Raw genomic sequence first — 26601 nt, 5'->3', positions numbered from 1 at the left:
GAATCACAGTGTTCTCGCACAGTCTCTCTCTCAGGGCTACGGTACAACTGGTGGATGGTTTTGGGTTTACCTCTGTTTGACTTGAGGAAGGGGGCAGCAGAGGTGGGGTAAAGACAGATCCAGCGTTGGGCATTTCCTATTAAATGTAATGTCTGGCTTTCCTCATAAACGACTGGCTTGGTGGCCTGAAGGAGCTGTCACTCACCCTCGCTGGCACCCTACCATTTATCCTTTTGTAATCCCAAAAACTTCACTGGGACGCCTGGTCCTGAGCAGGATTTACATCGCTGCTGCTCAGATCATGAGCTGGATGTGTCACACCCTTGGTTTGGAGTAAATGCCAAGCTTGAATGCAAAGATGCTCACTCACACACACACACACGCACACGCACACGCACACACACACACACACACACACACACACACACACTCATATGCAGCTTGCTCCATCCATCATTACAATCAGTGTTCACAAAGAAAAAAAATATCCCTCAGTCCAGATTACATGAGATCAATGCATTCAGTATATAACAGTGCATTCAGTATAGTTATATATAAGTATATAAGAGGAGTTAAATATGACTCAGTATCAAGTCATCTATAGTGTGTCTCTGTTCTCTTGGCCACTCATCTAAAATGGAGCTAAAAAGTTGATATAAGTCAAAGATCTTGGAAATGCAAATTCTATTTCACATTTTCAAATCACAAACATTTTTTGTATATGAAATTTGATTGGTATCTCATTGTGATTAGAGACAGAGAGGGTAGTATGATTTGCATATATATATATATATATATATATATATATATAGCTATCCAGGCAAATTATACTTCTCTCAGGTTATGTCTCATTGTTCCCATATCACAATGCTGAGATATTACGAGAGAACAGTGTCATTTTACTTTTCAAACTAATTTAGACCTAATGGGACATCTTTTTCTGGATATTTTTCTTGAAAAGATGACTTTATACATTTCAACCTCTTAATAACCACAAGGTTGCTGGAGTTAGGTTATGGTTGGACCGCATAGCTTCAGAAACTACAAGATGAAGTCTCCGTTTACTTACACTCATCATGGACATGAATGTCAGGGTAATTTTGGGCTCTTACAGATTTCTTTGAACTGTTGTTGAACAGTTTTTTCCAGAATAGAATAATGATACATCTTAAATCTTTAATGACTTTAATAAACAAGAATTGGGTACACAAGTTTGAATTTATTTTGGATTTTCTCCAAACCACAAAGGGTCAAAATTATACATACGGGCTCAAATATATACATACATTTACTTAAAGTTTATTAATTTCTCATTAGTGATCATGATTGACTATAGCTGGTAGCATAAAAGGATTTGTTTGACTGGACTCATCGGATTGACCAATAATAGAAGGAGAATTGTAGAATTATACAAGTTGGGAAGGTCTCTTGGTGCCATTTCTAATGATTCCAAGATCATCAGTTCAAACAATTGTATGCACGTACAAGTTATTCCGATGTGTCACTACTGGAAGAAGAGCCAAACAGTCACCCTCAGATGACAGGAAATTGGTTAGGAATAACACAGGAACCAACCAGGCTCAAACCTACCTGGAAACTGCTGGAACACCAGTGTCACTGTCCACAGTGAAGCATGTTCTACACTGCCATGGACTGAAAGGGTCCAACCAAGAAAGAAGTCCTGCTTCAAAACTGACACCTTTAAGCTCAACTCAAGGCATTTGGCTTGCCCACATGGACAAGCCAAATGCCTTCTGGAGGAAAGTTTTATGGTCAGACAAGAAAAAGATTGAGCTATTTGGACACAGTGACAAGAGGTATTTTTGGAGGAGTAAAGGTAATCTAAGAATCAAATCTAAGAATACTGTGCCAACTGTCAAGCATGGTGGTGGTAGCATCATGCCCTGAGATTTTTTTTGCTGCCAGTGATACATTGCACAGAGTGAATGGAATATGGAAGGAGGACTACTTCAAAATTCTTCAACTTCACCTCAACTCAACAGCTAGAAGGTTAAATTTGGACACGACTGTGTGTTTCAACAGGACAATGATCCCAAACACGCATCAAAACAGGTGTTGGAAAGGGTTAAGCAGGCTAACATTGAGCTTCTGGAATGGCTTTCCCAAAGCCCTGGCCTAAACCCTATTGAAAATTTGTGAATTACGCTTAAAAGCTGGGCCCATGCCAGGAAAACAACCAATTCAACCAAGAAAAGTGGTCAAATATCCAGTCAGAATTATGCCATAAGCTTGTTGATGGGTACCAAAAAGATCTGGCCAAGGTGCAACTTCTTAAAGGACATTTAGCCAAAATAACCGTGGTGATTCACGTATACATTAGAGCCTGTATGTATAACTTTGGCACAATTCAAGCTTGTATATCCAATTCTTATTTTTTTTAGAGATTAAAGATATATAATATACAATTATTCCACCCTGGAAAAAGAACAGCTGAAAGAAATCATTAAAAGCCCCAAATTACCATGACATTCTTGCTTATGATGAGTGTAAGTAAACGTTTGGCCACAATTATACAGTAATTATACTCCTGTATAATTCCTGTACATACCAAATCCATGTATAAGATTTTCAAGTCTCACACATGCATATTGACCATAGCACTGTTCTGTTTAATTTCTAATGCATCACACTTGCATCACAGGTTCAAATGCATAAACAGAAGAATTTTATTTAAAAATTGTAGATGAGAATGTAGGGTCTTTACCTTACAATATAAAGTGCCTTGAGGTGACTGTTTGTTGTGATTTGGCGCTATATAAATAAGATTAAACTGAATTGAATCTGAATGTGGAGAGAGTATTGTTTTTGTCTTGAAGGAGGTGGACGTTCACAAATACAGCGAAGAGCTAATAAAAATGCTTTTACACTCACTTAACACTGTGTTTTGAGCAAATTGTGGTAAAAGGCAACAGACCTCATGCTTCAGAGGAACTAGTTGCATCCTTGTTTTTGGCTTGCATGGTGGGCCTCTTGACTGTCAGTCTCAAGTAAAGAAATTATTGTATATACAGGGGGCTGAAACCGAGACCCAATGTTTACCATTGATTTCCCTGATCACTGAAGCATTTCCTGTTTCCAATTTCCATTACAGCAAGTAGATATATCTCAGTGGGATGCCACATTGTGTGTATTTTCTAAAGAATAAAATGGGCCCAATGATGTTTACAGAAAATGTTAAGTTTAGGGGGATTTCTGTTTTAATGAGTTCACTTAAAGCACGTGTTATTGACTCTGTTGTATTTATATCATTATGTATTCAAAAACACAAACAAATAAACAAAAAAATCTGTTGATTTTCAGGTGTGATCACCAAGAAAATACAGCACTTTAATTTCCTCCCCAAACTCCTTTAACTGTTCACAGCTCTCCCTCCACTGTAGACTGACTACAACACTAGCAATATTGACAAGCAATAACAAACGTATCTGTTACCATATGGCCTTCTGCTAAGTAACAATTAGAGCAGAGGAGCTGAGGGAATCGATTTTTGTAGCCTATGGACGCCAGGATTAAAAATCACATAATGGAAGAAATTCAATTTCAGGTAAAAGGGCAATACAGGCGCTAAATGTACGCTGCAGGCAGTGATATTAAAAAGCAATCAACACTTTGTGAAATGCACCATTTCCCTGGACTTAAGGATTCAGAAGCTAAAGGTGGTTAGTTGGTGGGTGGGGTGAGATGCATTAAACTCAGTAAATAAATAATGTCCAACATAAACAAATATTACATTTTGATCAGGTGGATCAGGTAATCCTTCAGTCAAAGTCATCGATACACTTGTCAGATGTCAGAGCCAATGGTACATGGCTAAGACCTCAAAGCTCAATCTTTGATTAACCTTCTATTACAACCTGTAAATATACAGGCCTGATAACTGAAACAATTTAGTGTTCATTAAGGAGGAAATGAGCTCTTGTGCTGGTTTCATTTAACCTCTGCTGTCTCTTGTAATATTCTAAGCAAATTAGCCTTTAATTTTCAGGAGAGAGAAGGGTCAGCGGTAAGGCCCATCTGAAGTTCAGGTTGATCTGTTTGGTGGGGATCCTGCTGTGCAATTAATAAGATTCTACAAATTGAATTAGTTTCACAAAACATGTTTTGGATTTGATTCTTGAGAATAGTCGTGTGATGGAAGGCTGTCACTAAAAGAGAAAACATTAGATATCCTTGGCTTTTTTTTTTTGTACTCCACCACACATTTAAGTACAAACAGCAGAGTCACAGCATGATTTCACATATACGCTGGCCATCGTCTCGAATGACACAGTCCCTCACCTGTTAAATTATTCAACTTAGGGGTCTCATAACATCTGTACAGTGCGTAAAAATGTTTTCTAACTCATCCATTTAAATACTACTACAAGGCGTAACGTCAGAGGTGTGGCAGCTTTGATTAATGGCTGTGCTGACACGGGCAGTTGTTGCTGATTGCTGTCTGCTAGGACTCACCTCCGCTAATTCAAGTCACTGAACTGTACCTCTCACTGTTTCTGCTGTTGGCGCATTTTGCAGCATTACCTGATAAACAGTATGGCTTACTGTGTGCTTCCAGTACAGACTCAAAATATGGCCAGATCAGTGGAGGCACAGTGAAAATCTATGAGCTAGTGGGTCTGTCCAGCAAACCCCATCGTTGTTTTCTCGGTCACACTTATTTGGTAAAATGATGACTATTGTTGCTTGTCAATCTGTTTTAAAAGCAACATGACAGCTGTTGAGAAATGAGAGGAAAGTGAATATGTGTTCCAATGGCAAGATTTGTTATGGCAGCAGCTACAGGCTGGATAGTGTGAAAGTCTGGGACACACGTTTCACAAGCTTAGGAAGTATTTAAGAGGTGAGAGGTGAAATCCAGCTTCAAGACTCATTTAAAATTGAGAGTTGAGCAGATAGATGAGGGGTCAAACACCAAACCTATATACAGTGGTAAATGCATAAAACCCTTAACTTCAAATATGTGATAAAATAATTGAAAGATGAGGCCCATCTATGATCTAGAAGCTGAATGTAGGCCATGTCATAGTGAGGAGAAGGGAAAATAGGAACCCCATCATTGCACAAAGACGGTCTTTGTCAAGTATGTATGATCTTGATATTTTTAAGACTGACCAACTGACGGCACTCTAAAATGTGGATGCAACTTCCTGCCAGCGCAGAAGTGCTTTAAACCTGTATTCTATCCGAAGGCCACCAGATGGCGAGAGCTGTGATTACAAAAAGACTTCCGGTCTGATAGACGTCTGTTCCTTGATCTGTGTAAACACTTTGCTGCTGAGTTCATTGTCTTAGTCAATCATTTTGGGTTATACTGAATAAAAAAAAAAAAAAAATCAATTTTGCTAATCTTGGTTATGCCATTTTTCAAAAAGGAGGGACTAGCCATGGTATTTTCCACTTGCTCATTGGCTAACAACTTATCAATCACAAGTCATTAGCCAATGAGCAAGCAGTTTCAGTCCGACCACATGCAGTTTGTTGCAAATGGCAGAAACATTCATCTTGAGGCTTCAAAATGGGAGTTCAGAAACCAATGACAACATCATGGTGGCTACAACCATCTTTTATACTGTCTGTTTGGACCCAAATATGCAATAGTATGAAGAAACCCAAAGAGAACCTTTCAATTTACATGTCAAATGAGCAACTTTGATGAATGAATGATGTGACATCTTTGACTGTCCTATCCAGTTCTGCTCAGGATTATCTATGTTGGAAAGCAAGATACAGACCACAGCATCAATATGCAACTGAGATGGTAAGAAAGTGTCCTTCCAATTACTGCCACCTCTTACTATGTAACCAAAGTAAAACTGGGTTATATGAAGCCTATCAAGCTACAAACCCGATGGAGTAGTACAATGATTTCAAATCAAATTGAAACAGAACCGTTTGACGATGACCGTCAAGCTAGCTACTTCATTCTGTAAAATCTGCAACTTGCCAAGCCTTTCACAGCACTGAACACACAACACATCTAATGTCAACGCCTGGAAAATTCTGTCACTGTTCTCATCACTGATGATGTACACTCCTTCTAATGGATGAAAACTGTATGGTGGCCCCTCCCTTTCTGCTACATAGCTAAGATGGCAACTGCTGAGGGACAGAAGTATAACACTGTCAGCTGCAATATTTGCTGTGCACACCATACATGTAAGTCTGAATGAATTTATGCACTCAAAACAGTAAAGTGGAAGTATTGAAGCACCTGAGATGTTACTTGTAAAATGCTCAATAAAAGCTAGCAAGACTTAAATTAGGATTACAAGGTCAAGAAGTCTGTGCTTGACAGAACATGTTGGGCCACAACTAAATAACTTAACAAAATAGACTGCGCAAACACTCTGAATATATTGCCAGATACTCATTTTTGACATTCATATTCAGAAATGAGTGCTAATAAATTCAAGATGCTGTCTCACCAGTTCTTGTTGTCAGTTCCACCGTCAGTTATGGAATACAAAAACACAGACAGAATCCTGACAACCATTTTAATCTGGCACACACACATTTCCATACTATTCAAGCAAACAGAAGAGATTAATATTACTGTTCTGCAACTAGCATGAGTTATTGGAAAAAAGATACTTTCTATAAAAAGCATTCCACAAACTGTCAGACTCTAAGGCAGCATTGTGTTATTCTATCCAGCTAACGGGAGGCAGCATCAATTGGAAAATCAGAAGTGAGTTGAACAGGCAGGAAATAATAGTAAGCCAATCAGAGGATTTACTAGAGGATTCAGCAGGTTTGGCAGTTGGCAGGGCTGGTTAACTATACATTACAGAGAGGGTTGAATGGGCAGGTACTTTTTTTACCCAATCACTGATGACATGGGAGGGGGCTTCATAGACTGATGTGTTCCTGATTGGAGAGCCCTGAGTGAGAGAGAGGGGATTCTGTGCAAACTCAAACATGACATTTCAGACAGAATAAAAACAAGTACAGTTGAACAGAGAGATCATTGAAGAAAGCAAACATTTTTCAGAGAGAGAAAGAAAATAACATCTGAATGCACCAACATGGCCAATGGAGACAGAACAGCCTGCGGGGTAAAGGGCAGCAGGGTACATGTGTGCTCTGACCAATGGATCTTTGGAAGCTATGCCAACAGTCCACTGACATTTGCTTTCAGTACCTAGTGACAAATGTGCTTTTTAAGTACTCTCTATGAAGGAAGCTAACTTGTGACAGTTGAATGAATGTGTACATGAATGTGTGAACAAAGACTTTTCATAGCAAGTTTCCTGGGTTTCCTGGATAAGGGCTCTGATGTACTAACACTCCAGCATCCTGGAACGTGCACTTGTTTACCTTAGACTGATATAAAAAACAGACTTTGACATCTGAGAAATTAAGCCAATATAAAAGTACCTTAAACCTGCATTTGCTTTAAAGGCCGGCTCCTCTGGTTACAGAAAAAAGTCCAATTCAGCACCACCTCATTTAGCAAATTATGGTACCCTTAGCATTAACAAGGACAATAAAGTGGTGTATGCTTTAGTGTGGGCTTGCTTTAAGACTGATAAGTAACTACCTTAATGGTGTGCAGTTGCCCTTAAATTTCCCTTTTCCAAAATGCTCGACTCAAAGCTTCCGATCAGGACTTCACCAACCAGTGGGTAGTGTCAAGGTATAATGTCCATCTTTAAAATATAGTCTGATCAAAGCGACAGCCAGGTGAGGGGATTGTTACGATTTGCTGCATGAATTTAGAGCAGCATTAAACATATTAAAATAACTGTACGAATGGACCTTCCGGAAACTCCAAAGCTATCGTATTAACACACTGTGCCCTGCTGCTCAGCAGGTTGAGTATTTAAATCCAAGAGCTGAGTGCTGTTTGCTGAAATAAGAGTTAGGACACATCCCAGAAACTACAGTAACTGCTAAACGCACTGAGCCAAAATAACATGAGCTGCTGCTAAAACACAAATTATCATCCGGTGCTCATAACTTAAATTTGCACTAAAGTTTGGCTTTGGCCTCTGCCTGTTGCTGTTGTTTCTTGTTCCCTGTTAGCTGGAAGTCCACAGTCACAGTTCGAAGTTTTGGCCAATTGCCTCACCTCTACCCTCCAGTATTCTCCACTGCAATGTGGCAAATTTATGGAGGGGGCTTATGGAGGGGCTCCTTAACTGCAACACACAGTGAGCCGTGTCACATCATTTGACTCACATCGAATAATGTCAGAAACACGATGCGGATGTGTCGTACAGGCAGACTAAGTAATTAAGGTCCAAAGAACACAAATGGACAAAAGAAACAAACAAGTGTGAAGCTGCAGGAAGGCACGTTTCCCCCAGTTTCCCACAATTTCCCACAATTCCTATCTGTATACTGAATGTGCAAACAGGAAACCTAAGGTTTCTCCACTAATACTAAGTGTATTTCCCAAAATGCTGGAGTGTTTCTTTACGACAAGGCTAATATAAGCCCAATTCTACTGCTTATTATACTGATAATAATAATAATAATAATAATAATAATAATAATAATAATAATAATAATAATAATAATAATAATAATAATAATATTAGTAGTAGTAGACAAAAATCACTATAACTAAAGATATGGACAATTTTAAAGAAATCTATGATTTATTAATGCTAGGTTTCCATGCTTTGTGCAGTGAAACTTTGATTAAAATGCCATTATCACAAATAGAAATTATGGCCAGAGCTACAGAAATATGACCCCAGACAGCTTTTCTTTTACAGTGAAGTCTTGCTGCTTGCAGCCCTGCTTCCCTTTACCAGAAACAACCAAACGGGTGGGAAAAAAAAGACATGGATGGGTTTATAGAACTTCACATTAAGAGCAACACCTGCAAACAAAGAGCAGCTGGAGGAAAATGTGACACATTTGAAACTTAAAAGGAAAGCAATGAAATGAGGCATCATCTTGCTCAGTCTATGGGGGACCAATAACCAGATAGCCTTCTCCACATTTCGTCTTCTGTCTGCAGTGTCATGTGACTAACACATGTGTATAAAAACATAAGGTATATTTTCTTTTGCTAGTTCAGTTATTGTGGATTCAGTCAGTATCTCTGAATCCTCTTTTTTCTTCATGATCCTTGGATTGAAAATTTTGTTGTCTTCAGCCAATTTTCTAAAGGAATGATGGCCCAGGATAATTTCACCCTAGGAGCTGATAACCGCACTTGCCCCACCCGCTACCTAAAGCAATCAGGCTGGTTATAGGTCACTGTGTAAAATGGATGTGTGGTATAAGGCATACCCCGCCCTCTCCTTTAGTTTCATATCAGTAATGCCGTCTTTGGACACCAGTTTGTTAAAAACGAGAATCCCAATAACCATGTTAACCTGCAGAAGAGAAGAGGTACAGGATTAAAGCAGAGCAAAGACAGTTTCGTTACTTTCAAAACATTGCAGCACTGCTCTGGTAACAGCAGAAATGGACAACAATGGTGACAATGTTCATCGTGATGAGATGATGGCAGCAACATGCTCATAAATGAGTCACATCACACGCACTAGCTGTACTTACTGTAGGTTCAGCATTGCAAACACTAAATGTTAACGTTAAATATTAGTGACACCAAATGAAGAATGAAAGAAAACTAGCATATACATTTTTTATGTAAACAGTACACTAAAAATACATGAAATATGCCAAATCAAAGGTGGTGGTGTTTTAATTAATACAGTTTTATTGGCTTGAGTGTTCATCTGCTATAAAAGTCTCTGGTACAAACCACTCCAACAATGCTCCAGTGTGGCTGCATATTGCAGCTACTGCTGCAATATGCAATATTAGAGAAGCAGCTTGTGCAAAAAAAAAAGAAAAAAAAAGAAAAGACACCCAAACAAGCTGTTCACTTGTTTTTGTTTTTTTTTTTGGGGGGGGGGGGGGGGGGGGGGGGGGCAACTGGGAAGTGAATCACTGAAACTGTGGCTAACAGATTTGATTAGCAAAACAAGGCCAGTGTCAGTGGAGTGTTTTCTGCTGGAGTTTACAGTAAGTCTGTGATTGCATTTTGGTGTGGGACAAACATTAGGGAAGCTGCAGGAAATACACTATATTGCCAAAAGTATTCACTCACCATCCAAATCATTGAATTCAAGTGTTCCAATCACTTCCATGGCCACGGGTGTATAAAATCAAGCACCTAGGCATGCAGACTGCATCTACAAACCTAGTGAAAGAATGGGTTGCTCTCAGGAGTACCATGACAGGATGCTACCTGTGCAACAAGTCCAGAAATTTTCACTCTACTAAATATTCCCCATTATTATTATTAATATTATTATTAATGCTTCAGCATTCCGAGACATTTGGTACAATTTGATGCTCCCAACTTTGTGGGAACAGTTTGAGGATGGCCCCTTCCTGTTCCAACATGACTGCACACCAGTGCACAAAGCAGCTCCATAAAGACATGGATGAGCCAATTTGGTGTGGAAGAACTTGAGTGGCCTGCAGATAGCCCTGACCTCAACCTGACAGAACACCTTTGGGATGAATTAGAGTGGAGAGTGTGAGCCAGGTCTCCTCATCCAACATCAGTGTCTGCAAGAATGGTCAAAAATTCCCATAAACACTCCTAAACTTGTGGAAAGCCTTCCCAGAAGAGTTGAAGCTGTTATAGCTGCAAATGGTGTGCCAAAATCATATTAAACCCTGTGGATTATGAATGAGATGTCACTCAAGTTCATTCAGGTGTGAAAGCAGACGAGTGAATACTTTTGGCGATATAGTGTATGTGCAGGAAATTATTGTTACAGGATTTTTATGGTTAATATAAAGCTGCTCTTTGTGTCAGTACAACAGCAACTGTGAGAAGCTGGAACAATTAACATGCCACATGAATTCTAGGTACATACCTGATATAGTGTATGAATATGAATAACTACATTGAAACCTTTGTTTTTCTGTGCTAGTATACCTTTGGCTTAATTATTTAATTATTCCAATGGCACAAAGAAAAAAGCAAGCAAAAGCATTTATATCAAATTACATCATATCACAGACTCATGTTACCAGTTAATTATTATTGTTAAAATGGTGATGCTGTAAAAAGGCTAATATATTTATCAATGTGAATTTGGGATTGACACTGTAATGTAAATGGTCAAATATAAAAAAATGTTGAGGTATCTAGAAATCCATGAAGGACAAAGAAGGGGAAGAAGTTCAGAGAAATGGACAAAGAAAAATAATTTGAGGAACAGAGGTGGCAAATGAGGAAGTAGGAAAGAGAAAGAGAAAGAAAAGAAGGAAGGAAGGAAGCATGTATAAGAAGGTAAATAAGGAAAAGGAGGATGCAAAGAAAGGAAGGGACAGTGAAGAATGAAAGAAAACTAGCATAAGAAAAGAAAAAAGCAGGAAGAAAAAATAAGGAACGGGATGAAGGAAAAGCAAACAGCAGGAAATATGCAAAACAAAGACTAGAAAAAAGAACAAGGATAGGAAAAAAACATCAGTACAAGAAAAAAAAAGAGGAATAAAGGTTGAAAATGAGAACATTAAAAAAGATGAAAAATAATGACAATGACAGAGAAATGTTTAGGATATAAAGGAGGAAGTAAAGAAGAAGGAACTAGAGAGGATGGATTAAGGGCAGGAAAATGCCATGGATAATATGGAGGAGGAAAGTAAGATTGAGGAATAAATGAGGGCGGAAATGGAGAAGTGGGGCAAAAAAGAGGAACCGAGAGGGGAAGCAAGCACAAAAAAACATCAAGAAGAAAGAGGAAATAAGACTGACAGGGAAAAGGAGGGAAAAAAGAAGGGAAGAAAAAGGTAAAAGAGAATCTGGAAACAGTAGTGAGGGTAGGAGGAATTAACATAGACAAGGAAGAACAGGGAAGAAAGTAAAGAACAGGAAAAGGCAATATGGATGAGGAAAAGGAACAGCAGGAAGCAAAGCAGGGAGTGATGAAAAGGAAAAGAAAGAAAAGAATAAAAAGATGAAAGGAAACAAGGAAACAGCAAGAAGTAAAAAAGAAAGGAAAGATGTAGGAAAGATACTGAGGAAGTAAGCAAAGTTAGGCGGCAAGGAAGTTAATGAGGATAGGGTCTATTAGTATGAACTGCAATGTTTTGATGATTTCATTTCATTTATCTTATACTGAGTTTCTATTTTTAGATGAATTCTAATAAAGTATCCAAAACTGGTCCTGTATAAGAATGCTTTCTCACAATGATAACAGCTGAGTAATAATGGGAGAGCACCTTTAATGTTAAATGTACATGACATCACTGCAGTAAACCTGCCTTTAAATGTTCATGTTGTGTTTTGTTTTGATCCTGTGTTTTTATGATCTGTTGCAGTATCTTTTTTTATATTGAACCAGTCATTGCCAGATTGTTAGAATGATTACTTGGTATAATAAATCAATGATGAGATGCACACATACACACATAATTCAGCTTTTATAAAACTGACATATGATGGGAGGTATAGCTACAGGTTATACTTGTAATCCGTGCATTGAATTTGAAAGCTAACAAACACAGACTAAAAAGGAGAGAAGAAATACCAAGACTACAGCTGCAGCAGGTCCCACAAATGCATAGAGAAGACCTCCTTCCAGAGACAACCAGCAGCTATGAGAAAGAAGCAGGAAAACATGGATGTTGACAGAGGAAATTAAGGTGGGTGAGGTTTGAGGAGAGGGGTAGGAATGTGAAGGGTTTAGAAGAGGAGGGGTTGAATGAGGTGAAAAGTAGAAGACAGGTTGCAAGACAATAATGTAGATAGTGAAAGATTGATGAGACAGAGAAAGAGAAGTTAATTAGGCTGCAAACATAAACCTTCCACCATGTGTAATACTCTGCCATTGAAGAGGCAGTATACAGTGATAGAGCTACAAAAGAACTTGCTTACTAGCTTGGTGTTCCATATCCCTTTGCCTTGGTGAATCCCACTGAGATTGCCACTACTAGAGCAGGGAGACCTGAGGGGGAAAAAATACATTTCAACACATAGGAGGCAAGGGAGATGGCAAGACGCACAAAAGGGAAAAGAAGAAGTAAAGAAAAGGAGGGACAATGAAGAAAAGAGTAAAACGGGGAGAAAAAGATGGGGGGGGGGGGGGCTCTAAGGGAAAGGACAAAAGGAAAAGAAGAAGGAAAGAAAGGAATGGACAATGAAGAGAAGAAACAAGCAGGTAAGAAATAATCAAGAATGTCAGGAAGCAAGAAAGAAAGGAAAAAAGGAAGCGTGGGGAAAGAAAGACGAGACCTGTATTGGAACGGAAACTAATTTGGCTGCAGGTCAACCATCACTGAGCTTAGACTTACTTTTATATTTTCACAAATTTAAAAAAAGAAAAAGTAAACACTGAAAATCTGTCTGCAACATTCGGTCCACCATTGCCCAATAAATACACAAACTCAGTTTCACAAGAATTTGCCAGTAAATAAAGTAGGAGTAGAGAGTGAAGTTTAATATCAGCGTACAGTATTTGGTAAATAGATTTGAATATTTGTGAAAAAAAAATCAAAACTATATCCGCAATATTTTGGTAACTACTGCCCAATGAATATTCATGACAAGTTTCAGAAGAATTTGCCAATAAATTAAAAATAAATCACAAATGTAAATTCTATGTGGATTATTCTGTAGACCTCTGCCCAATGAATACTCATGCCAAGTTTCAAAAGAGTTGGCTGAGGAATAAGGTAGAAGTAAACATCAATGAACAGTATTTCTCAAAGATTTCAAAAATTCATTAAAAAAATCTATAAAGTCGAAAGTTGAAAATCTGTCTCCCCTAATTTTATAGAGCCTTATGCAAAGAGTATTTCTGCCAAGTTTCATAAGATTTCAAACATAAATGACCGAGGAGTAGTGAATTTAGCAAAACAATGATGGACGACGAAAGATCACAGAAGGACGCCGGACGGCTCGGTATCAGATTAGCTCTGATGACTGTCATCTGCCATCGACAGCAAAGCTAAAAACGCAAGGAAAATGAAGTTAAATCAAGTCGAGGGACCAACATGGGAGAAGTAGGAAGTAAAGGAAGTCTGCATAGAAACAATGGGACAGGGAAGATGAGAACGAATAGGGGAAGGACAGAGCTAAGAGGTAAATACGAAGAGAAAAAAAGCACTGGAAGAAGAAAGCAAGACTATGGAATACAGGGATCCCTCACCTATTGCGGGGGTTACATTTCAGAGACCCCCACGATAGGTGAAAATCTGCGAAGTAGTGGCGTTATATTTATTATATATTTATTTCATTATTTATTTATGTTTTAAGGCTTTATAAACCCTTCCCACACTCCTACAAAACTTAAAAATCTGCAATACAGTGAAGCCGCGATAAGTGAACTGCAATATAGCGAGCGACAACTGTAGACAGGGAAGAAAAGAATGTGGGCTGGGAAAAGAGGGGGTAAATAGGGACAAGAAGCATCTCGAAATAAGGGCGAAGTAAAAAAATAAGGAAATAAAACTGGTGAGAGATAAAAAGAACAGACAGGCAGCAGAGAGAAAGCCCACCCCAGCCAAGACACAGGAAACGCTTGCGTATGATGCGATTCCTGAGGCGGCCTGTCACTGCCATGTAGGACTGCCATGCCTCCGTCAGAACCCAGCAGAATGAAGACAGGAAAAAGAAATGAAGAAAAGCAGCAATCAGGGTGCATAAGATCTGAAACACCAGAAGAAGACAGCAAACAAGTATGGAGAGTATTAATTAATTAATATATACTCAGGCAAAGGGCATCACCACAGACATATGGCGGAGACTCTGACTGGCTCTCACCTTATTCCGTGTCTGCGTCTGTCCAATGAGGATAAGGGCATTGGAAGAAATGATGGAGAGGCAGAAGTTAATGAGGATGACTGATCGCTCAGACCGGATGTACCTGCAGAAAGATGAAAGACACACTTTTGATTGAAACCAGCAATCAGACCTATGGCAACGATCAGGGCTTCAACCTCAAGGCTTTCTCCCAATGCTGTGATGTTTTAATTATGGTGCATTTTGATGTATTGCTGGTGTTTTCCTACCAGATCACCATATACTCGGCATATCTTAAAACTATTCATGATGCTGTCTGTGGTACCTGCCCCAAATCTGCCCAGCAGATTTTAATGTATGTTTTTCCCAACAACAAAATGTATATTTAATGAAGATGCAAGGATTCTGGACCGATACTGATCTTTGAAATAACAATTTGGTAGCAAGTCACAAGATTTTGTTTTTTTTTTTTTTGCATATTGTGTTTTTTGTTGTTTATTCCCCTAATCAGTAATATTAACTCTAAAAAAAATATGCCAGGTTTTCATAAATATGACGTGTAAATGATCTTTTATTTGCTAATATACCAATATTAGTCAACAATTATCCAATACTGATATCCAGCAGATTTGTTGGTGCGTCCCTAAAAGGCAATGCTTAATGGTGTCTTAGATTTTTATAAGCAAATTTGAAGCAAACTATAAAATTCTCCTCATTGTAAGACTACACACAAGACATTATGAAATATTAGGGATTCACTTACTGAAAAGTTCTGGGTTAATATTAATGTGTAAAATAACTGATTATCTGCTAAATAACTATCATTTCTAGTATGAGAGGCCTTTCATACTTCACTATATTGCCAAAAGTATTCACTCACCATCCAAATCATTGAAATCAGGTATTCCGATTACTTCCGCAGCCACAGGTATATAAAATCAAGCACCTAGGCATGCAGACTGCTTCTACAAACATTAGCGAAAGAATGGGTCAATCTCAGGAGCTCAGTGAATTCCAGTGTGGTACCGTGATAGGATATCACCCGTGCAACAAGTCCAGTCGTAAAATTTCCTTGTTACTCAACATTCCACAGTCAACTTTTAGTGGAAAGTGGAAGTGATTGGGAATTACAGTAACTCAGCCAAGAAGTGGTAGGCCACATTAAATCACAGAGTGGGGTCAGCGGATGGTGAGGCACATAGTGCACAGAGGTCACCAACTTTCTGGAGAGCCAGTCATTACAGACCTCCAAACTTCAGAGTGTGTAGAGAGTTTCATGGAATAAGTTTCCATGGCTGAGCAGCTGCATCCAAGCCATCCAAGTGATGTAAAGCACAGTGCCACTGGATTTCAAAGCAGTGGAGATGGGTTCTCTGGAGTGCCAAATCACACATCTCTGTCTGGTACTCTGATAGACTGGTCTGGGTTTGGCAGTTGCCAGGAGAACGGTACTTGTCTGACTGCACTGTGCCAAGTGTAAAGTTTGGTGGAGGGGGGATTATGGTGTGGGGCTGTTTCTCAGAAGTTGGGCTCGGCCCAATGTCTTGGTATGCTGAAAGCATTAACTCAATGCTTCAGCATACCAAGACCTTTTGGACAATTTCATGCTCCCAACTTTGTGGGAACAGTTTGGGGATGGCCCCTTCCTGTTCCAACATAACTGCATACCAGTGCACAAAGCAGCTCCATAAAGACATGGATGAGCCAATTTGGTGTGGAAGAACTTGACTGGTCTGCACAGAGTCCTGACCTCAACCTGACAGAACACCTTTGGGATGAATTAGAGTGGAGACTGTGAGCCAGACCTTCTCATTCAACATCAGACCTCACAAATGTGCTTCTGGAAAAATGGTTAAAATTTCTATAAACACACTCCTAAACCTTGTGGAAAGCCTTCCCAGAAGAGTTAAAGGTGTTACAGATCCAAGGTGGGGCCGACATATTAAATCCTATGGATTAAGAATGGGATGTCACTCAAGTTTATACAGTGGGGAAAATAAGTATTTGATACACTGCAAATTTTGCAAGTTTTCCCACCTACAAAGAATGGAGAGTGTAATTTTTATCATAGTTACACTTTAACTGTGAGAGACAGAATCTAAAAAAAAAAAATCCAGAAAATCACCCTGTATGATTTTTAAATAATCAATTTGCATTTTTTTTTGCATGAAATAAGTATTTGATAACCTACCAACCAGCAAGAATTCTGGCTCTTGCAGACCTATTAGTTTTTCTTTAAGAAGCCCTCCTATTCTGCACTAATGACCTGTATTAATTACACCTGTTTGAACTTGTTACCTGTATAAAAGATACCTCTCCACACACTCAATCTATCACACACCAACCTCTCCACCTTTTCCAAGACCAAAGAGCTGTCCAACGACACCAGGGACAAAACTGTAGACCTGCACAAGGCTGGGATGGGCTACAGGACGATAGGCAAGAAGCTTGGTAAGAAGCCAACAACTGTTGGTGCAATTATTACAAAATGGAAGAAACACAAGATGACTGTCAATCTCCCTTAGTCTGGAGCTCCGGGTCCATGACCTGAAGAGAGCTGGGACCATAGTCTCAAAGATGATCGGTAGTAACACACTATGCTGCCATAGATTAAAATCCTGCAGGGTCCCCCTGTTCACGCCAGTAAATGTCCAGGCCCGTTTGAAGTTCACCAATGACCATCTGGATGATCCAGAGGAGGCATGTGAGAAGGTCATGCGGTCAGATGAGACCAAAATAGAGGTTTTTGGTATCAACTCCACTCACTGTGTTTGGAGGAAGAAGAAGTATGAGTACAACCCCAAGAACACCGTCCCAACCGTGAAGCATGGAAGTGGAAACCTCATACTTTGGGGGGGTGCTTTTCTGCAAAGGGGACAGCACGACTGCACCATATTGAGGATGGATGGGGTCATGTATCGTGATATTTTGGCCAACAACCTTCTTCACTCAGTAAGAACATTGAAGATGGGTATTGGCTGTGTCTTCCAGTATGTCAATGACCTGAAACACACAGCCAGGGCAACTAAGGAATGGCTCCATAAGAAGCATTTCAAGATCCTGGAGTGGCCTAGCCAGTGTCCAGACCTGAACCTAATAGAAAATCTTTGGAGGGAGCTGAAACTCAATGTTGACCAGCGACAGCCCCAAAACCTGAAAGATCTGGAGAAGATCTGTATGTAAGACTGGGGCCAAAATCCTGCTGCAGTGTGTGCAAACTTGGTCAAGAACTACAGGAAACGTCTGACCTCTGTAATTGAAACAAAGGTTTCTGTACCACATTTTAAGTTATGTTTATCTACTGTATCAATAAAATGCAAATTAATTATTAAAAAATTGTACAATAATTGACTTTCTGGATCTTTTTTTAGATTATGTCTCTCACAGTTGAAGTGTAACTACAATAAAAATTACAGACTTTTTTTTTATAGGTGGGAAAACTTGCAAAATCGGCAGTGTGTCAAATACTTATTTTCCCCACTGTATGTGTGTGAAGGCAGATGAATGAATACTTTAGGCAATACAGTATATATCATTCCAAAAATTCCAAAAATGTAAAATCAGTGTCGCACAGATAAATAATTGCTGCTGTTCTTAGAAAATACAATAGCATTTACTATTAGGGCCAATATCAATTAACAAAGCCACTGTGACAGATATTCTTCCAAAATGATTCCATTTTGCTATCATGATTTCCATGATAGCATTTCTCTTCCAGAAGTCTCCGATTTGTCCACAAACATTCATCAGCTACTCGCTGACTGGTAGAGACTGTGCAAAAAGAAAAAATGGAAGCTGCTCACTTTGAAAGTTAAAGTTTGGCCAAAGCAATCACAAAGATGTTTTGGGTGGAACACAATGTGAGTTCACCTAGCTACGCCACACTCCAGCAACCACTCACCAATCACTTGGGAAACACACATTTTTTCTAGCAACTATACATTGCCAGACCCCCCACCCCCCACCCAACAAAAGAAAAAAGAAAACAACAAAAACAAACAAAACTATAACTAGCTGTTATATTACATTTCCTTTAAATTGACTTTAATGGATTACAAAATACTGTGGAATAAATTTTATTACAGTAGAAGTCTTTATGAAAATGCTGTAACTAAGCTCAGGGATATAATTCCTCCATTATTATGGTCTTCAGTGCCATGTGCCAACACAGTGCAGAGGCGCTACCTAAACGCTGCTCTCAGTGAGGTAGATCATCTCATCAGTAGTTTTACATCCTCACTGCGTACACCTCTGGATACTGTGGCTCCGCTGAAAAAAAAGAAGTGCCTGCCTCCATGGTATAACTCACAAACCCGCAGCTTAAAGCAGATAACCCGGAAGCTGGAGAGGGAATGGTGTGTCGCTAATTTAGAAGATGTTGGTTTAGCCTGGAAAAAGAGTTTGTTGCTCTATAAAAAAAAGACTTAATAAAGCCAGGACATCTTACTATTCATCACTGATTGAAGAAAATAAGAACTACCCAGGATTCTTCTATTAAAGGTTCTGCACTGCAGTGGTTTGAATCATATTTATCTAATAGACTCCAATTTGTTCATGTAAATGGGGAGTCTTCTTCACACACGAATGTTAATTATGGAGTTCCACAGGGTTCTGTGCTAGGACCCATGATGTACTGTGTGTTTCTTCTTCATTCAACCTAGAATTCTTTGCAGTTGCATGCCTTCACCAACAATTAGTCTCATCATTCAGTATACAAAGAAATATGAAATATAGACCTAGCCTCCCCATCTGCTCCTGAGTAATGGTGTAGAATATATAGAATATTTTGACATCATAACGAAATTGACCTTTGACTCACTTTATCATATTATTCTTTTAGACAGTTGCATGAAATTTTGTCATAATTTATGTCTAAATTATTTAGTTATGAACAAAAATAAGTCTGTCAGGTCGTGGACCAAGCAAATTCGAATCATTTTATTTTTAGCCTCTTAACATCCAACAGGTAGCTGGTGAAAAATTACATGGTAGGTTTAGGCTAGAGCCAACAGGATTTAAGACAGACATCCATATCTGAAGATTTAAAAAAACGCTATTCAACTACATCAGCTGATTTTTTTCTTTCGGGTACATGAAACATAAACAGCTGATATTTGTTACACGTCATTATTTATTTACTCTTTTATGCTCTGCCTGACTCTACTGAGATTGGCTGGTTGTTGTGTTTGTAGCACACTTGTTGGTAACAGGGAAGCTGCAGAGTGCCCTCTGGTGGACAAAATATGCAACAGCCTGCCAATAAATTGGTCGGGCTCTAGCTTAGGCTCGGGTTCCATTTTAGTTTTAGAAACTAGAAGATTTTGTAAATCTACACTCCTCCATGAATTTTGGCCGTACTGTTAATATATATTATATATTGTTTTACAAGATTATAATTTGGCAGTGGCAGCTAGGTAAAACTAGCTAGAGGTAGAAACTTAACCCTAATCTTAATTTTGCATACTGCATTTATAAGAATTCTTTAAGGCCTGAAACAGCATGGCAGATTATTTTTATAATAAATTTGTAATAGTTGTTAATAATTTTGTATGGAAATTCAGTGCAGTCTTAAAGCGTTAAGGCCAGCAGAAACATGTTAGTGATTACTTTGTGTTTAACTTTTTAGTAGAACTGTCCCTTTGTCCTTGATAGATTCAGGTCAGCTGGTTCATTTCGTCCCTCCTGATGAGCTGCTAGTTTGATTTTAACACTTCCTCCTCACATTAATCACAGCCTAGTGCAAATGTTTTTAGTGCAAGCGGTAATATCTCACCTCCAGACAGACACATAGATGATGATGAGTAGCAGCAATGTCAGTGAAGAAACACCACAGCCTACAATCAGTGTCACAGATGGGAGCTGTGTCTTATCCATGTTCTGCAAATGAAAGGAAGGACAAAAAAGAAAATTGTGAAATATAATCAAGATCTATCCTGGTTTATTTGGTAATTTGTGTCTATATGAGCTTGTGAAATAATTACACCCAAGAGGCACAATGAGAATAATGAAAAACTGCAAACAAAGTCAGAGGGAAACGTCAGTGGGCGCTTACAGATCTGTTGTATGCACACACTTTGACAGGAACTGACAGCTGGAAAAAAAAAATTCCCATTTGGCTTGATTTGTTCAGTTTTCACCTCCTAACTGGGTCATCCATGGTTCAAATGCAGTGGACTCCATTTTTCCTGACAACATTTCTATCTCTGACACTTTTTGGCTAAAGTTCCCCAAGTATTTTGTCAAATTCTAAAGCCCTCATTCTTTTAGTCTCAGAAATGTGTAAAGACATTAATAATAATGATGAATAAACTAACAATGGCAGATTTGCTCTTTTCACAGATGCAGCCATATTTAGTACTGATTCATGTGCAGTGTCTCCCATCTCTGTTTTGTAGCAGAGGTGCCCCACTTTACCAGACTTAAGCACACATCACCTAAGGTCAGGAGTAATGACTTATTCTACCCTAGGATTAAACATGAGTGTTTTCTGGTCCATATTCTCATCAACAGGCATACATTGCCATTTCAAAAACAAAACCCAGCTCTGATTTTTACACTGTTATGGTTCAGATTTAAGCACAGAAAGCTTTATGAGATTTGTTGTCACAGTAGCCACTTGGTACACTAGGAAAGGAGTATTTCCACTGTGGGAAGTTTCTTCAAAGAACATTTTGAGGGTCTTAGTTCCTCCTAGTAGTATTTGCACTAAAAGAACCAGAATCTAAATAAAGTCCCAGGGAGACTTTTTAACCTTCCAAAAGTCACTGTTCACGGGTAAATTCTTTTTAAGCATTATAATATTTCAATGTCCAGTTAGTGGACATAAGTTTTATTTATATATATATATATATATATATATATATATATATATATATATATATATATGTCTGCCAATGTTTGCTGCCTATAAGGTCTAATCTGAACACTGTCATTTCTTCAAAAATAAAGGGGAAACACCTTGACTTTTGAATAAGTCTAAACAAAGATCGGAAATATGGAATGTACTTATATATACAGAACTGTGCAAAAGTCTTGACTCACCCCTCATTCTTTATTTTTTACTCAAAAAAAATGCAAATAGGTGCAGCGATATATTGAAACATCTGCAAGCATACATGGGAATACAGTATATAACAGAAGTTGTACAATTTTAACAAGCTTGGAAGTTAATATTTATTTATATTTATAATTCATATTTACAGTGGCTTGCAAAAGTATTCATACCCCTTGAACTTTTCCATATTTTGTCACATTACAACCACTGTTTGGGATCACTGTCATGCTTAAAAATGAAGCCATACCCAATGAGATGCTTTCCAGATGGTATTGCATGGTGTCTCAAAATCTGACGGTACTTTTCTGCATTCATAATTCCATCAGTTTTGACAGCATCTCCAACACTGCTGCCCCCAAACATGACACAGCCTACACTGTGTTTTACCGATGGCTGTAGACACTGAAAATTTCATTTAGCTTCATTACTCAAAAAGACCTGTTACCACTGATTTTCAGTCCAGTCCTTGTGTAATCTGGCATACCTCAGCCTTTTCTCCCCGTTTCTCTTCCCTGAGAATGGCTTCTTGACAGCCTCCCTTCCACTGAGACCATTTCTGATGAGGGTTCAGCGAACAGCGATCTGAAAGGCCGGATACATCTCTCAGGTCCTGTGTCAGGTCGTTGCTTGATGTTTTTTCCTTAAATACATGAATTTTAGATTCTGCTCTACATCGTTTTTAAGCCTGCAACTTCTTTTTTTTTTTGTCCTCTACCTATCAGTTTTCCCCAGGTTTTATAGGGACACACTGCACACCATGTCAGGATATGCCTGTCAAACTGTATTATCTTTGGCATTGTTCAAAGATTTCATAGTAAGAAAATGCCTAGAAGACTCCATTTAAAATGAGTTCTTTGCTTCGTTGTCTGTTATGTGTAGACAAAACCATGTTTCAGCCCTTGTGTTAGGAGCCTTTTTGATGGTTGAATGATTCACAGGTCAGTGTTCTGAAAATGCTCAGGTACACAGACTGCACTGAAAATGCCTGAAAAAGTAGCCCCTGTCCAAAGAAACACTTTAAAAGACCTTCAGAAAGACTACATTTTTTTAAAAATTACAATAAAATCTGTCTTTTTAGAAGTAAAATATAAAGAAAAGAGGGGTGATTCAAAACTTTTGCACAGTACTGTATATATTAAGCTACTTTCAGCTGCTCCTTATTTCACAAGGGGTCGCCACAGTGGGTAGCTTTGCATATTTGATTTGGCAGATTTTTACACCAGATGCTCATCCTGACACAACCCCCAACAGCCCCCAGTTTGAGCCTCCCTCCTGATAAAACAGGTGGTTAGCACAAAAAACCTTTCAGCCAGAAGCCCTGCTTCAGCGGCTGTACGGGACCACGTTTTTGGAAGTTAGTAGTAGTATAAAGGTTAGCAGGATGCCTTTACACACCTACACACACACACACACACACACACACACACACTGAGAGCATGCAAGGTGCTGCTGCTGTTTTGGTCTCAATTCAACAGGAAGGTGACTTCCATAACGCTCCTGATCAACAGAAAGGTTGATTTATGTGTGCAAAGTCAACTTTGCATAATGAAGAGGGAAATTAACATAGAAAAATAAAGACATTACACTTTTTCATTCCTGAAACGCCTTCCACAGCAGACAGTCTTGGTCGCCATAGCAACTATGTAACATGTCTGCAGCAGTTGGACAGGTGTACAACTATGTGTCTAAACCTCTACTATTTATCATGTTCTAATTTCACATTACCTAGGTTTAATACAGGAACAATAAATAATTATGTTTCAACTGAGTTTTGCAAATATGGAACGCACATAAGTACAGACATATGAGAAAACATCTTCAAATCAACATAAACAATTAGTCACAAAAAGATGAAACTGAACATAAAGTAGCACAAGAAAGCAAACTAATGAATATGCACAGCTGGGCTTTAAAATGAAATGATGTAACTGCCTAAGGATGCACCAATCTGATATTTGGATCTCGATCCTCTGCTGGTGCAGTCAGTTCAGTTATCTTATTTAGCAAAGTGAAGCGACAGCGGCTTAAAGATATTCACCCCAGCTACACCACAGCTCTCAATGGTATGTTTGCAAAAGTTTTTAATTTAACAGCAAACTGTGAGTGAGTCAGCTGACACGACTGAAAAACTGTGAGTGAGACAGAAAGCATCAAAGTCACTCTTTCTCTCCCTCAGTCACTCTCACTGTTGTTAAGACTTTTCTGGAAGTTTCATAGGATGTTGTCACAAACTGCATTAACAATTTTTCACTTCAGTTGTCTCTTGTCAACATCACTGTGACACTGTGTGTCTATGTGAAGAGAAGTAAGAGGCAGAGGAGTAGCTAGCAAGTAAATAACAGCTTTATGTAGCAACCCATGACTCTCACATGAGTTGACATGAGACTAGTGGAAGTAAATTAGGTGAATTTTGTGTTTTCACATTTATTCATAAAAGTTTTTTTTAACAGATTAATGACAAACACATTTTTAAATTATATTTATATTTTGATTCTGTTTTGATCAGCTGATAACTTCAGCCAGTGTTTCTCAAAGTGTGGGGCGCGTCCCACTGGTGGGGCATTGGGTCATGATGGGTGGGGAGTGAATGGCCCGGGAGAAAAGTCGTGCAGAACAGATGTTGAACATTGGACTAATTCTCGTGGAACAATGAAAGTATGTTAGCGTAGCAACTAGCAAAATTCTCCACCGTCACTGTCTTATGTGTACACAGAGGCATCGTGCCGCTTCACTACCAAGGCTTCGTCCTCCGGGACCTCGCTTAGACACCTTCGCATGGGGCATGAATAAAGGTTTCATCTGATGAAGTGGGGCATGATGAAAAAAGTTTGAGAACCACTGCCTTAATCCAAGGTACAGTATCCATATTGATTGTATTGGTGCATCCCAATAACTGCTCTTGCCAAATAACAGAACTGCATCAGAAGGTACAGTCTGTGCCTCCACAGATAAAGTACCAGGCAACCGTTTGGACACACCTTCTCATTCAATGTTTTTATTTTTTCCTGCATTGTAAATTAATACTTATGTCATTCAGACTATGAAGCAACACGTAAGGAATTGCATGTAGTAAATTTAAACATATTAAAGAAATCAAAATATGTGCCATTCCTTAAAGTAGGCACCTTTTGCTTTGATTACAGCTTTGCACACTCTTCAATCAGCTTCATGAGGTGATCACCTGAAATTTGTTTCTAACAGTTTTGAAAGAGTTCCCAGAGGTGATGGTCCCACTAAGTTTCACTGCAGTATGCTGTGGTAGCCATGCTGGTTAAGTGTGCCTTGGCTGTTGAATAAATCACCAACAGTGTCACCAGCAAAGCACCCCCATACCATCACACTTCCTCCTCCATACTTCACAGTGGGAACTACACATGAAGGAACCATCTGCTCACCTTTTCTCTGTCTAACAGAGACATGATGGTGTTTGGAACCAAAAATCTCAACTTTAGACTCATCAGACCAAAGGACAGATTTAAACTGGTCCAATGTCCATTCCTTGTGTTCCTTGGCCCAAGCCATTCTCTTCCTCTTGTTGTTCTTCCTCAGAAGTTGCTTCTTTGCAGCAATTTGACCATAAAGTCCAGGTTCACACAGTCTTCTCTCAACAGTTGATGTTGAGATGTGTGTGCTACTTGAACTCTGTGAAGCATTTAGGTGGGCTCTTATCTGGGGTACCTTGCTGTTTCTGAGGCTGGTAACTTTGATGAACTGATCCTGTGTAACAGAGCTAACTCTTAGTCTACCTTTCCTGGGGCGGTCCTGATGAGAGCCAGTTTCATCATAATGTTTGATGATCTTTGTGACTGCACCTGAGGACACTTTCAAAGTTCTTTAGAGCTAGCTCCACAGAGGCACCAGACCCAGCACTATGTTGAAAAGCTGAAATGAAAATACCAAGAGGACAGGGGTGAAATATGAAAATTAGGGTATCACTAAAGCATGTAGGATTCTTCTTCCAGGGAACAAAAATGTCAATGTAATAGGACTACCTTTTTGAGAGGGGTTAAACAGGACCAAAGCAGTGGGCAGAAACACTGACATAACTATCATTTAGAGCCAAGAAGATCAGTTAAAATGCCAGAAAAATAAGGCTATAAATAGCAATCAGAGGTTTCTATACCCTTAACCACTAGATATTTATTGAAATTTTCACATGAAATATCATCTCTACGTTCAGTCAGTACCAACCAAGAGCACTATGCACAAGAAACACTTGCAGCAAAGAGTCAGTACATACTGAAATTATAATAATTGTGCAAAAATTCTCAACTCCAAATCTGATTCAACAGAAATGAAGCGAAACAATGGTACACCCATTTCGTCATGGTAGGCAGCCTCTTCAGTGAATAAGCAGAGGATTGTGTTTTAATAACAGATACAAAGTTATTTGCTGGAGTAATCATCCAAAGCTAATGTGGCTAGATCAGTAGCTGGAACAGCTCATCCCTAATGCTGTGTTGTGTTCGGGTGAAGAAGATTAAGGTGAGATGAGGGTGCAGTTGTAGTGAAAAAGGCTTTGCGGTTTTTCGCGGGTGGAGGATGGCTGGACCTGAGGGGGACCAGGAGTGTGAGGGATTTCCAACCCCCCGCATTCACCCTCACCCCTCCAGCAGGAGATAATTGGCTGAGTTTATAGCCTGTCTTGTCTCCAGGTTTGATGTGTGTGCCGAGGCCAAGTTAATTAAATCCCTCTGATTAATCTGCACTGCAGTGAGTTCCTTCTCTAAAAGCAAAGAGGGGAGAAAAAAGATTACAAGTGCAGTGAAACAGAAAGGCGTCTGCTGAGACAGACAAACTT

The 26601-nt window shown here is 39.0% G+C and overlaps 1 protein-coding gene across 1 annotated transcript in view; it reads right to left on the bottom strand.

The window, feature by feature from the left end:
- adgrb1a (adhesion G protein-coupled receptor B1a) overlaps window positions 1-26601 on the bottom strand; it is a 159846-nt gene that overhangs the window by 18197 nt on the left and 115048 nt on the right. The window contains exons 18-23 of the mRNA XM_030750073.1: window positions 20520-20623; window positions 14768-14870; window positions 14503-14653; window positions 12881-12950; window positions 12534-12600; window positions 9268-9353 (exon numbers count right to left, since the gene is read on the bottom strand). Coding sequence (XP_030605933.1) covers window positions 9268-9353; window positions 12534-12600; window positions 12881-12950; window positions 14503-14653; window positions 14768-14870; window positions 20520-20623 — 581 coding nt within the window. The remainder of the gene's footprint in view (window positions 1-9267; window positions 9354-12533; window positions 12601-12880; window positions 12951-14502; window positions 14654-14767; window positions 14871-20519; window positions 20624-26601) is intronic.

This window comes from Archocentrus centrarchus, chromosome 16, assembly GCF_007364275.1.
Source record: "Archocentrus centrarchus isolate MPI-CPG fArcCen1 chromosome 16, fArcCen1, whole genome shotgun sequence".
In the NCBI taxonomy this organism is placed as follows: Eukaryota; Metazoa; Chordata; class Actinopteri; order Cichliformes; family Cichlidae; genus Archocentrus; species Archocentrus centrarchus.
Note: the sequence above shows the minus strand (reverse complement) of the source record. Positions and strands in the feature narration are given on the sequence as shown.